This window comes from Somniosus microcephalus, chromosome 11 (assembly GCF_052327205.1).
Source record: "Somniosus microcephalus isolate GS21.2 chromosome 11, FLI_Smic_1.0, whole genome shotgun sequence".
Taxonomy (NCBI): Eukaryota; Metazoa; Chordata; class Chondrichthyes; order Squaliformes; family Somniosidae; genus Somniosus; species Somniosus microcephalus.
This window is the reverse complement of record NC_140997.1, coordinates 232,961,241-232,975,250: the sequence shown is the minus strand read 5'-3', so window position 1 is coordinate 232,975,250 and position 14,010 is coordinate 232,961,241. Positions and strand designations below refer to the sequence as shown.

General features: G+C 51.6%; 1 protein-coding gene across 1 annotated transcript in view; it reads right to left on the bottom strand.

The window, feature by feature from the left end:
- Nucleotides 1-14,010, bottom strand: part of LOC147111338 (uncharacterized) — a 161,454-nt gene that overhangs the window by 102,763 nt on the left and 44,681 nt on the right. Inside the window, exons 15-19 of the mRNA XM_086000011.1 lie at nt 12,285-12,437; nt 10,659-10,761; nt 9,348-9,453; nt 6,975-7,174; nt 1,590-1,684 (exon numbers count right to left, since the gene is read on the bottom strand). Of these exons, the coding sequence (XP_085856137.1) occupies nt 1,590-1,684; nt 6,975-7,174; nt 9,348-9,453; nt 10,659-10,761; nt 12,285-12,437 (657 nt within the window). The remainder of the gene's footprint in view (nt 1-1,589; nt 1,685-6,974; nt 7,175-9,347; nt 9,454-10,658; nt 10,762-12,284; nt 12,438-14,010) is intronic.

Genomic DNA, 14,010 nt, shown 5'->3' with positions numbered 1-14,010 from the left:
TTATGTTCTTATGTTTCCTGGCAAGCTGAAATTCAGGCAAGCACTGCTGAAATTTATGAAAAGTTTCCCATTGATTTTCTTCTGACCCTACCCCACCCACCCCCGTGGTCTGCCCTTCTCTGTTGAAGTTGTTCAGACTCCCTGGGGTATGGGCTCCAAGGACATGCGCCTCCCTCCAGTGCCCAAGTGACACTTCTCCACGTGTGGGCACAGTCAGCTAGTGCCAGGAGGGCAGTCGGCCATGGGGGGAGGGGGGAAAAGGGAAAATCCAGAGCCGAGCCGGAAGCCCACCTACGCTTGATGTCCATGCACGCACGTTGCAGCAGGGGGACAATGTTTCGGGATCAGGAGCGGGGACCATGGCTGATTATTTTCCCTTTAGCCTGGGGTACTCAGTCCAATTGTAGCCACCTAACAAAGGTCAGCGCAGTCTGCGGGCAGCGGGTGGGGAGGGGATGTAAATTATTTTAATGTGAATCATGGTGAGAAATGTTAGTGCTGGACAATGGAATCAATTCCCAATTTCCCAAGCACGGGTTAGATATCGAGTACAGCTCCCTCTACACTGTCCCATCAAACACTCCCAGGGCAGGTACAGCACGGGTTAGATACAGAGTAAAGCTCCCTCTACACTGTCCCATCAAACACTCCCAGGGCAGGTACAGCACGGGTTAGATACAGAGTAAAGCTCCCTCTACACTGTCCCATCAAACACTCCCAGGGCAGGTACAGCACGGGTTAGATACAGAGTAAAGCTCCCTCGACACTGTCCCATCAAACACTCCCAGGGCAGGTACAGCACGGGTTAGATACAGAGTAAAGCTCCCTCTACACTGCCCCATCAAACACTCCCAGGGCAGGTACAGCACGGGTTAGATACAGAGTAAAGCTCCCTCTACACTGTCCCATCAAACACTCCCAGGGCAGGTACAGCATGGGTTAGATACAGAGTAAAGCTCCCTCTACACTGTCCCATCAAACACTCCCAGGGCAGGTACAGCACAGGGTTAGATACATAGTAAAGCTCCCTCTACACTGTCCCATCAAACACTCCCAGGACAGGTACACCACGGGTTAGATACAGAGTAAAGCTCCCTCTACACTGTCCCATCAAACACTCCTAGGGCAGGTACAGCACGGGTTAGATACAGAGTAAAGCTCCCTCTACACTGTCCCATCAAACACTCCCAGGGCAGGTACAGCACGGGTTAGATACAGAGTAAAGCTCCCTCTACACTGTCCCATCAAACACTCCCAGGGCAGGTACAGCACGGGTTAGGTACAGAGTAAAGCTCCCTCTACACTGCCCCATCAAACACTCCCAGGGCAGGTACAGCACGGGTTAGATACAGAGTAAAGCTCCCTCTACACTGTCCCATCAAACACTCCCAGGGCAGGTACAGCACGGGTTAGATACAGAGTAAAACTCCCTCTACACTGTCCCATCTAACACTCCCAGGGCAGGTACAGCGCGGGTTACGCCCACATCCCGAGAATGAATGAATGGATAAAGAAAAATCAGAACATTATTAAATGTCTCCTTTTTGGAAAAAAAAAGCTGCCAAAGATACAGAGACCTTCCAACCTACCAGATAAGAATCCATATCCAAAGGAGACTCTGTCTCATGTTGTACCTGGTCCTTGAATTCATATTTAATGGCCGGATCCTCGTAAATATATGATTCTAAAGGCGGAAAGACAGAGAATAGCTGGGTGAGCATCGAGAAAGCTTGGAACAACCCATCTCCCCAGTAGGTTTTAACTGAATCCGGGGGCGGGGGCCAGATTGGAGATCTCTCGCTGGATCCATCTGTGTGGAACTCTTCACCTTCCTCATTCTTTCCTGCCTCCCATATTCTTATAAAAAACTGGATTGATCCCTGGGATGCGAGGGCTGTCCTGTGAGGAGAGATTGAGTAGAATGGGCCGATACTCTCTGGAGTTTAGAAGAATGAGAGGTGATCTCATTGAAACATAAAAGATTCTGAGGGGGATTGACAGGGTAGATGCTGAGAGGTTGTTTCCCCCTGGCTGGAGAGTCTAGAACCAGGGGTCAGTCTCAGGATAAGGGGTCGGCCATTTAAGACTGAGATGAGGAGGAATTTCTTCACTCAGAGGGTTGTGAATCTTTGGAAATCTCGACCCCAAAAGGCTGTGGATGCTGAGTCGTTGAGTATATTCAAGGCTGAGATCGATTGATTTTTGGACTGTAGGGTAATCGAGGGATATGGGGATCGGGCGGGAAAGTGGAGTTGAGGTCGAAGATCAGCCATGATCTTATTGAATGGCGGAGCAGGCTCGAGGGGCCGTGTGGCGGAGCAGGCTCGAGGGGCCGTGTGGCGGAGCAGGCTCGAGGGGCCGTGTGGCGGAGCAGGCTCGAGGGGCCGAATGGCCGACTCCTGCTCCTAATTCTTATGTTCTTATAAAACCCCAAACTTGCCGTTATTTAACCACCAGTTCTTGAATGACTTCATCTTTAATAATAGGGGTCTTTATCATTATGAAGGGGTTCGATAGGGTTGACGTAGAGGTGTTTCCACTTGTATGGCGGGGGGAAGGGGCAGGGGGGTTGGGGGAAAGAGTCTGAAAATAGGGGCCATAACTATGAGCTAGTCACCAATAAATCCAACAGGGAATTGAGGAGAAACTTCTTCACCCAGAGAGTGGTGAGAATGTGGAACTCGCTACCACAGGGAGTGGTTGAGGTGAATAACAGAGATACATTTAAGAGGAAGCTGAATAAACACATGAGGGAGAAAGGAATAGAAGGATATGGTGATGGGGTGAGATGAAGAGGGGTGGGAGGAGGCTCGAGTGGAGCAGAAACACCAGCACGGAGCAGAGGGGCCGAATGGCCTGTTTCTGCGCTGCAGATTCGATGTGACCTTGCTGGCGCCCTGCCCCGTGGGCCTTACCCCTTCACCTCAATTTCTCAATAACAATGGAATAATGTCGAGGGCGGCCTCGTGTCCCTACTTTGATTATGTTACACAGATTTTATTTTCTTTCTCCCCCATTTGCTCCCTTCCTCTGGTGAACTACTGCCTGGGTACGAATCATTTCAGACGTGACGTGTGGGGAGTGTAGCGAGCTCGGGAAGAACAGGTGACTTTGGACCTCTGGTTCCCAAAGCTCTCCCCCACTGGGGGTTTTCCTCACCTCGTGTCTGGGTCTGTTGGAGACTCACTGATAGAGATTGATCAACAACTCTATTATCGTTGGATCATGTGACTACCAGGGTGGTCGAAGGCGAACTAGAGGGACCTCGGTCTTTTATCGTCCAGTAATTTCTATGTCAGGGGAAGATAACTCGATGGTCCCAGCAACCTCTGGCACCTCACAAGATCAGTTCAGACAATGAAGGCCCTTCAGCTCTCTTGCTCACCTCATTCCAACAATACCAAGCCTACCCTCTCCCCAGCACAGCATCGAATGGTTTCTCAAATGATCCTGACGCCCTGGCCTCACCCAAGTGCCCAGTCTCCGTGTCTGAGGCTAGACAGTGAATGTTGGAAGGCTGGCAGCCATAGCTCAGTGGGTAGCACTCTCGCGCCTCTGAGTCAGAAGGTCATGGGTTCAAGTCCCACTCCAAAGATTTGAGCACAAAAACCTTGGCTGACACTCCAGTGCAGTGCTGAGGGAGTGCTGCACTGTCGGAGGTGTCGTCGTTTGGATGAGACGTTAAACCGAGGCCCCATCTGCTCTCTCAGGTGAATGTAAAAGATCCCATGGCACTATTTCGAAGAAGAGCAGGGGAGTTCTCCCCGGTGTCCTGGCCAATATTTATCCCTCAACCAACATAACAAAAAACAGATTATCGGGTCTTTATCACATTGCTGTTTGTGGGAGCTTGCTGTGCACCAAGAACGGAGGTACTCATCAAGGGCAGGGAAGCAGTCACTGCCCACTGGAAGGAGCACTTCGAAGATCTCCTTAACCATGACTCTGTCTTCGACACGAGTGTCCTCAACTCCATCCCGCAGCATGCTACCCGCCACCATCTCAGCACAACCCCAGCCCAGCATGAGGTTGAAAAGGCCATCTGACAACCGAAGAACAAGTCCTCAGGAGCAGATGGAATCCCTGCCGAGGCACTAAAGCACGGCGGAGAAGCACTACTGGCGCGAATTCATGAACTCATTTCTCTGATCTGGAAGGAGGAGAGCATGCCAGGGGATCTCAGAGACGTCGTAATTGTGACCATCTTCAAGAAAGGTGACAAGTCCGATTGCGGTAATTACAGAGGAGTTTCCCTGCTGTCTGCCACAGGGAAAATCATCCCAAGAATCCCCCTCAATCGCCTTCTCCCAGTGGTTGAAGAGCACCTCCCAGAGTCGCAATGTGGATTCCGCCCACTAAGGGGCACAATGGACACGATCTTCACCGCACGTCAATTACAAGAGAAATGCAGGGAACAGCACCAACCGCTGTACATGGCCGCCTTTGATCTCACAAAGGCCTTCGACATTGTCAACCGTGAGGGATTATGGAGTGTCCTCCTCAAATTCGGCTGCCCTCAAAAGTTTGTCACGTCGACATGCAAGCCGTGATCCTGACCAACGGTTCCACCACAGACCCAATTCACGTACGAACCGGGGTCAAGCAAGGCTGTGTCATCGCACCAAAGCTCTTCTCGATCTTCCTTGCTGCAATGCTCCATCTCACCCTCAGTAAGCTCCCCGCTGGAATGGAGCTAATTTACAGAACAAATGGGAAACTGTTCAACTTCCGTCGCCTCCAGTCCAGATCCAAGGTCATCCCATCCTCTGTTGTCGAATTACAGTATGCAGACGACGCTTGCGTCTGCACTCACTCGGAGGTCGTGAAAGGCGCTATAATGCAAGTCTTTTTTATTTGACTGTGAGGAGAGGGGCGTTGGGGGGGGGGGGGTGGGGAGGGAGGAAATGGGGGAGATGTTATACCCTACCCGGGACATCTACCTTACCCTCACACACCCGCACTTTTCAGAGAGGAGGACCTGATCTCGATGACGAGTACAAGACTCTATCAGCTCCTCCACTGCCCTCGCAAGCTCAGCACAGAACCTGGAAAACGCCCAAAAATTAATTGCACAACAGATTCTTCTTTTTAAATGTGAGTGGAAATTCCACGTTCCCCACTCATCTTTGGCATCGCAATATTGACCCAATATTTGCTGTCGAAGTAACGGTGAGGCTAATGGCGCCACGGCAACTTCGGGAGAGGAGCAGATGCGTGATTATTCCTGGAAATCCAGAAGTTGCAGCCCGAGATGTGCCGTTAGCTTCGCGATAAAGGCTTCTCGCTGGACACTAAGCGTTTCAACGGACATGGGGATCGGGCGGGAAAGTGGAGTTGAGGTGAAAGATCAGCCATGATCTTATTGCACATTGGAGCAGGCTCGAGGGGCCGTGTGGGCTCCTCCTGCTCCTGTTTCTTACCTTCTTATGTCTGGCTCACCATTGACATGCACTGACCGACGGGAAGTTTCTGTATTGGTGCAGTAATTACAAAGTGAACTCGCCACTGAAAGTTAAATCAAGTCTACGTTCCCTTAGATTGACCTGATAAGTGTTTATTACTGCCAGTCAAACTGCCACTGAATACTAACTATTACAAGTCTGGAGTCTCATTCCTTCAGGTTTTAATTGTTGTTGGAGAATTATTTTAAATCGCTCTCTTAATCCAGTCTTTCTTTCCCTCTCTTTATTTCCCTTCCTGTACCTGATTTGACATTGAATTCACTCACTCTAACTTACACTTCCCTCTCAGTCCTTGCGCAGTTAATTTCACAATCCTTGAATTGATTGGTGAGGGAGATATACAGTTGTTGTTCACTCAGGCCCCACATGCCCTGTAGAGGCAGAGATTCCCAACATTCGTCAGTAATTCACCATCACATCCCAAAGGGAATAACCAACCATAACTTTCCCAGGGGAATAACCTCCCATCACCTCCCTATTGGAATGACCTACTATTGCATTTCTACGGAACTAATGCCGATTATTATATCAATATAAGACACCAGCACATCGTCATAGAAATAAGTGACCATCACCCCCTGTGCTCACTGACCTACATTGGCTCCCGGTCCGGCAACGCCTCGATTTCAAAATTCTCACCCTGGTTTTCAAATCCCTCCATGGCCTCGCCCCTTCCTATCTCTGTAATCTCCTTCAGCCCCACAACTCTCCGAGATATCTGCGTTCCTCAAATTCTGTCCTCTTGAGCATCCCCGATCTTAATCGCTCCACCATTGGCGGCCGTGCCTTCAGCTACCTGGGCCACGAGCTCTGGAATTCCCTCCCTAAACCTCTCCGCCTCGTTACCTCTCTCTCCTCCTTTAAAGCCGACCTCTTTGACCAAGCTTTTGGTCATCTGCACTCATTTCTCCTTATGTGGCTCGGTGTCAAATTCTGTTTTATAATACTCCTGTGCAGCGCCTTGGGACGTTTTACTATGTTAAAGGCGCTATATAAATACAAGTTGTTGTTGTGGACATAAGTCAAAACCTTTTGGAGAGATCTTTCAAAGAGTGTAGTCACTGTTGTAATGTGGGAAATGCAGCAGCCAATTTGCACACAGCAAGCTCCCACAAAGAGCAATGTGATAATGACCAGATCATCTGTTTTTGTTATGTTGGTTGAGGGATAAATATTGGCCAGGACAGGAGGAGGCCATTCGGCCCATCGTGCCTGCTCCGGCTCTTTGACAGAGCTGTTCCAATTTAGTCCCACTCCCCAGCTTTCTCCCCAGAACCCTGCAAATTTAATCCTCTTCAAGTACTTGTCCAATTGCCCTTTGAAAGTTCCCGTGGAATCTGATTCCAGCAACCTCTCAGGCCGTGCATTCCAGATTTCAACAGCCCTCTGTATGAATTAATTTCTCCACATTTCCCCTCTCCAACACCGAAGATCGTGAAGTCTGCCCCCAAGGAATCTGCTGTGCCACTCATGGCCAACGTTCTTGAGCTTCGATAGAATCGGACGACGTACCTTTTGCTGAACTATCAGACACGGCATCCTTGATGTCGATCATCAGCTTTCTGTGAGGTATCAGGAATAGGTGGTCCTTGAAGCCAATCAGTATGTCGCCTTGGTTGTTGAGGAAGCACGCGAAGGTGAGTGTATAATCCAGAACAACCTCAGTCAACAGAGAGCCGAACACATCCCAGATCTTTAGCACATCGTCACCACTGCAACAAGTTAATAAAAGTAGCAACACGGGTTAATAAGGTGATAAAAGAAGCAAACCAAGCACTGGGGTTCATTTCTAGAGGGACAGAATTGTAAAGCAGAGAAATTCTGTTAAACCTGTATCGAGCCTTGGTTAGACCACACGGGCAGTTCTGGTCTCCATATTACAAAAAGGATATCGAGGCACTGGGGAAGGTGCAACAAAGATTGACAATGATGATACCAGAACTGAGAGGTTATACCCATCAGGGAAGATTGAACAGGCTGGGGCTCTTTTCTCTAGAAAAGAGAAGGCTGAGGGGAGACGTGATCGAGGTCTTTAAGATTATGAAGGGGTTCGATAGGGTAGACGTAAAGAAGATGTTTCCACTTGTGGGGGAGACCAGAACTAGGGGCCATCAATATAAGATAGTCACTAATAAATCCAATCGGGAATTCAGGAGAAACTTCTTTACCCAGAGAGTGGTGAGAATGTGGAACTCGCTCCCACAGGGAGTGGTTGAGGCGAATAGCAGAGATACATTTAGGGGGAAGCGAGATAAACACGAGGGAGAAAGGAATAGAAGGATATGGTGATGGGGTGAGATGAAGAGGGTGGGAGGAGGCTGGTGTGGAGCAGAAACACCGGCACGGACCTGTTGGGCCGAATGGCCTGTTTCTGTGCTGTACATTCTATGTAATTCTATACAATACCATGAAACTCTTCCTGTGCAAGGTTGTGTCTTTTCAACATTCTCTATTTTAGGCGTTCATTTTATTATTTGGGGTTGGTTTCCCTCCAATTTTCCTCTCCTTATGACGCTGTGCTGTGATTTCTTGGGTAGCATTGGCCAACAGAGCCGGTCTTCGCATGGGAGCCTAGCCAGTCAACCGCCTACTCAACCCTGGGAAGTTATCAAAGCCAAGCCCAATCCCATCACTCAGCCAATGTTCACCCTCCTCATCAGATAATGATCGGGAGCAGGGACTGGAGGCTGCTGGAGAACTAGCTTCCATAGACAAGGCCAGATACTCTATCACATTATCCCCAGTTATCTCAATAGACTAACCTACATTGCGCTCTTAAGGGGTGAACTTCACCTCTCCACCATTGGCGGCCGTGCCTTCAGCCGTCTGGGCCCCAAGCTCTGGAATTCCCTCCCTAAACCTCTCCACCTCTTTACCTCTCTCGCCTCCTTTAAGACACTCCTTAAAACCAACCTCTTTGACCAAGCTTTTGGTCACCTGTCCTAATATCTCCTGATGTGGCTCGGTGTCAAATTTTTCCTGATTTACGCTCCTGTGAAGCGCCTTGGGACATTTCATTACGTTAAAGGCGCTATATAAATTCAAGTTGTAGTAGTGCTCAATGGGCTCACAGCGAATCGGCACCCAATCGGGCACGATATAAAACGGGCAGCAGACTCGCTACAGGCCCATTGCTCGCTACGGGGCGTAGATGAATTTCACCCCCTTAGTGGACATCTTGCATTGGGGTAGCAGATTAACTTTAGCCCCGGCACCTCCGACAGCTGATCCAAGTGACCGCACGGCATGTGCACCCACAGCCCTTGCCTCGGCCAACCTTCTCAGGCCTGCATGCACAAGCCAGCAGGCTTCACTGGATAACGATTCGGAGCGGGAAGCCTGCTTTCCCTCGGGGTCACTTTCATTGCCCCAGCACAGATCGGTTTCAGTAAACAGGAGATCAAATCAGGGACCACTCGATTCTAAAATTCTCATCCTTGTTTTCAAATCCCTCATTGGCCTCGCCCCTCCCTCTCTCTGTAACCTCCTCCAGCCCCACAACCCCCCCGAGATATCTGTGCTCTTCCAATTCCGGCCTGTTGAACATCCCTGATTATAATCGCTCCACCATTGGCGGCCGTGCCTTCTGCTGCCTGGGCCCCAAGCTCTGGAATTCCCTCCCTAAACCTCTCCACCTCTCTCTCCTCCTTTAAGACGTTCCTTAAAACCTGCCTCTTTGACCAAGCTTTTGGTCACCTGCCCTGATATCTCCTGATGTGGCGCGGTGTCACATTTTGTCTGATTTACGCTCCTGTGAAGCACCTTGGGACGTTTTACGCGGTTCAAGGCGCGATATAACGGCACAGTGATGTTCCTGGTCGGTCTGTCTCAGTGCCTCCCCAGACAGTACCAGCAGCCTCTGATCTCGGGAGTGTCCGCACTCACCTGCAGCTCAGAAAGATGTTTTGCTCGGCGCAGGCGTCAACAACCACTGCCTGGCCCGTCTGGTCGGTCGCCCGCTTCTCCTCCCACTCATTGTTAGCGTCTAAATCTAAAGAAAGGGAGAGATTGTGACTTCGGAAAAAGAGACAGCCAATGTCAAGCTCAACGAGACGAAGGCAGTCACTGGGCCGGAGTGGTCGGAGGGCCGGAGTGGTCGGAGGGCCCGAATGGTCGGTGGGCCGGAGGGGTCGGTGGGCCGGAGGGGTCTCGGGATCTGGAAATTACAGTCAGACGCTCCGATCACCCCCTGCCCACCAACACTGGGGGGGCCTTAGGAAGCAGGCCTGAAATTCCATGGGACAGCTCCTCCCCCCCCACCCCCACACGGCTTACAGTTGGTGTTGGGATGGCCAGATCACAGAATCGCTCCTTGCCCCACCCCCACCCCACCCTCCATTATATAGTTCTGAAAAACCTAGAAACAGTGGAGGTCCAAAGAGACTTCGAGGTCCAGGTACACAGATCATTAAAATGTCATGAACATGTACAGAAAATAGTCAAAAAGGCTAATGGAATACTGGCCTTTATATCTAGAGGACTAGAATACAAGGGGTAGAAGTTATGCTGCAGCTGTACAAGGCCCTGGTTAGACCACACCTGGAGCACTGTGAGCAGTTCTGGGCACCACACCTTAGGAAGGATATATTGGCCTTGGAGGGAGTGCAGTGTAGGTTTACCAGAATAACACCCGGACTCCAGGGGTCAAATTACGAGGGGGTTGAGGGATATGGTGAGTAGGAGGGTGGCTGGGGGTTTGAGGGGTGTGGTGTCTTGTCTAACTGTTGCTTAGGTGAGCGGGGTTATCGTACACCATTTACCGCGACTCGCGCTGGCGACTGCCGACTCGATTGGCCAATTCTCACAAGTGACGATGGTCACCAGGAGTCCGCGGGCTCTCCGACTATGGCTGCATCACAACCAAGGCAGATTCCCTACCTCGGCTCCACCTAAACCCAGCACCATCAAGAGCCCAAACCTAGGATCTTCCCATCCTGTGTGGGGCTCCGTATCCCTGGGATCTTCCCATCCTGTGTGGGGCTCCGTATCCCTGGGATCTTCCCATCCTGTGTGTGGCTCCGTATCCCTGGGATCTTCCTGCCCTGTGTGGGGCTCCGTATCCCTGGGATCTTCCTGTCCTGTGTGGGGCTCAGTATCCCTGGGATCTTCCCGTCCTGTGTAGGGCTCCGTATCCTTGGGATATTCCTCCACGATGTGCTTCACCATTTGGTGCGCTTGCATTTCAAGGATGCCTACCTTGTGACACAATCGGAGAAAACGACAGCACCATGGAATCTGTGGCCATAATATCACTGAAGACAATCATTCCGGACTCGAGTCCCAGACATAGTTGGCTGCCCTGAAAGTCAAGCCAATCAGAAACTTAATTTATTGACTTTTTTTTTACTTGTGTCTAGCGGTCAGTCACGGCTCATTGGTAGCACTCTCACCTCGGAGTCAGAGGTCGTGGGTTCGAGACCCCACTGCAGAGACTTGAGCACATGACCTGAGAGGGCGGACAGGGCTGCGGTTTAACATCTCATCCAAAAGACGACACCTCCGACAGTGCAGCGCTCCCTCAGTATTGCCCACCGATAGTGCAGTGCTCCCTCAGTACTGCCCCTCCGACAGTGCAGCGCTCCCTCAGTACTGCCCCTCCGACAGTGCAGCGCTCCCTCAGTACTGCCCCTCCGACAGTGCAGCGCTCCCTCAGTACTGCCCCTCCGACAGTGCAGCGCTCCCTCAGTACTGCCCCTCCGACAGTGCAGCGCTCCCTCAGTACTGCCCCTTTGACAGTGCAGTGCTCCCTCAGTATTGCCCCTCCGACAGTGCAGCACTCCCTCAGCATTGCCCCTCCGACAGTGCAGCGCTCCCTCAGCACTGCCCCTCCGACAATGCGGCACTCCCTCAGTACTGCCCCTCCGACAGTGTGGTGCTCCCTCAGTACTGCCCCCCCGACAGTGCTGCGCTCCCTCAGTACTGCCCCTCCGACAGTGCGGCGCTCCCTCGGTACTGCCCCTCCGACAGTGCGGCGCTCCCTCGGTACTGCCCCTCCGACAGTGCGGCGCTCCCTCGGTACTGCCCCTCCGACAGTGCGGCGCTCCCTCAGTACTGCCCCTCCGACAGTGCGGCGCTCCCTCAGTACTGCCCCTCCGACAGTGCGGCGCTCCCTCAGTACTGCCCCTCCGACAGTGCGGCGCTCCCTCAGTACTGCCCCTCCGACAGTGCAGCGCTCCCTCAGTACTGCACTGGAGTGTCAACCTGGATTATGGGCCGAAGTCTCTGGAGTGGGACTCAGAGGCGAGAGAGAGCGCCACCCACTGAGCCACGGCTGACACCTCCAATGTTGACAGTTAATGGTGGCAGGGGATTATACCATGATGGGGGGGGGGGGGGGGAAGAAACCTCTCACAATCATGCTGAGGGCGCACACACACACACACACACACACACACACACAGTGGGCACACACACGGCGAGCAAAGAGCAGTGATGAAGGAGCAGGCAGGCTGATTATAGCCCCATACTCAGATGGGAATGAATTCGATGCGGTGCTCCCTCTATCAGGACACATAGTGCCCTGGCCCCTCTTCCCTGCCGATTGCCAAGTTCTACACACTGCGCCCAATCAGGAGCTGGGTTTGGGAAATCTGCCGACACTCAGGTGGTTGAGTGTGAGGGAGGGAGAGAAGGTCCTCGGCCAACTGGGGCAATGAGCTATGTTGAGGCCTCCCAGAGATGCAGAGCCAGTGTCTAACTGTGTGTCTGTGTGAGCGCGAGCGAGAGCGAGAGCGCCTGCGCGAGCGTCTGCGCGAGCGTCTGTGGGAGCGTCTGTGTGAATGTCTGTGTGTTTGTGAGAGTGAGAGTCCCAGTTTCACTTACTATTCTTGAGAATGTGACGACGTCTCGCGGGATTGGCACCTCGTGGAGCAGATGCAGTTTGGGCAGACTCCAGATCTTTAGACGTTTGTCCGATGCCTCTTGGCCCAGGCTCAGCAGCTGACTGTGTACCATGTCATGCTTCATGAAGATCACCTGTAATGCATTCCCTTCAGGTGAGTAAGCGGTTAATAAATTGCAGTGAAGCCCAATAATCACAAACTCTTGTTAACCGTGGCTCACGGGATGTGGGCGTTGCTGGCATCCCATCCCTAATTGCCCTTGAGAAGAACATAAGTAGTAAGAGCAGGAGTCGGCCATTTGGCCTCTCGAGCCTGCTCCGCCACACGGCCCCTCGAGCCTGCTCCGCCATTCGGCCCCTCGAGCCTGCTCCGCCACACGGCCCCTCGAGCCTGCTCCGCCATTCGGCCCCTCGAGCCTGCTCCGCCATTCAATAAGATCATGGCTGATCATCGACCTCAACTCCACTTTCCCGCCCGATCTCCATATCCCTCGATTCCCCTAGATTCCAAAAATCGATCAATCTCAGCCTTGAATATACTCAATGACTGAGCCTCCACAGCCCTCTGGGGCAGAGAATTCCAGAGATTCCCCACCCTCTGAGTGAAGAAATTCCTCCTCATCTCAGTCTTAAATGGCCGACCCCTTATCCTGAGACTATGACCCCTAGTTCTAGACTCTCCAGCCAGGGGGAAACAACCTCTCAGCATCTACCCTGTCAATCCCCCTCAGAATCTTGTATGTTTCAATAAGATCACCTCTCATTCTTCTAAACTCCAGAGAGTATCGGCCCATTCTACTCAATCTCTCCTCATAGGACAACCCTCTCATCCCAGGAATCAATCTAGTGAACCTTCGTTGCACCGCCTCCGAGGCAAGTATATCCTTCATTAGATAAGGAGACCAGAACTGTGCCCAGTACTCCAGGTGTGGTCTCAACAAGGCCCTGTACAATTGGAGCAAGACTTCCTCACTCTTATACGCCAACCCCCTTGCAATAAAGGCCAACATGCCATTTGCCTTCCTTATTGCTTGCTGTACCTGCACGCTAGCTTTCTGTGTTTCTTGCACGAGGACACCCAAATCTCTCTGAACACCAACATTTGAAAGTTTCTCACCATTTAAAAAATATTCTGTTTTTCTATTCTTCCTACCAAAGTGAATAACCTCACATTTCCCCACATTATACTCCATCTGCCACCTTCCTGCCCACTCACTCAGTCTATCTATATCCCTTTGCAGACTCTCTGTTCTCCTCACAGCTTACTGTCCCACCGAGCTTTGTATCGTCAGCAAACTTGGATACATTACACTCGGTCCCTTCATCTAGGTCATTAATATAGATTGTAAATAGCTGAGGCCCAAGCACTGATCCATGCGGCACCCCACTAGTTACAGCCTGCCAACCCGAAAAAGATCCATTTATCCCTACTCTGTTTTCTGTCCGTTAACCAATCCTCTATCCGAAGGGACTGCTCCCTCCGCGACACCCTGGTCCACTCCTCTATCACCCCCAACACCCATTCCCCTTCGCCCAGCACCTTCCCGTGCAAGTGCAGGAGATGCAACACATGCCCTTCTACCTCCTCCCTTCCCACTGTCCAGGGCCCCAAACACTCCTTCCAGGTGAAACAGCGATTTACTTGTACTTCTTGCAATTTAGTATACTGTATTCGCTGCTCACGATGCGGTCTCCTCTACATTGGGG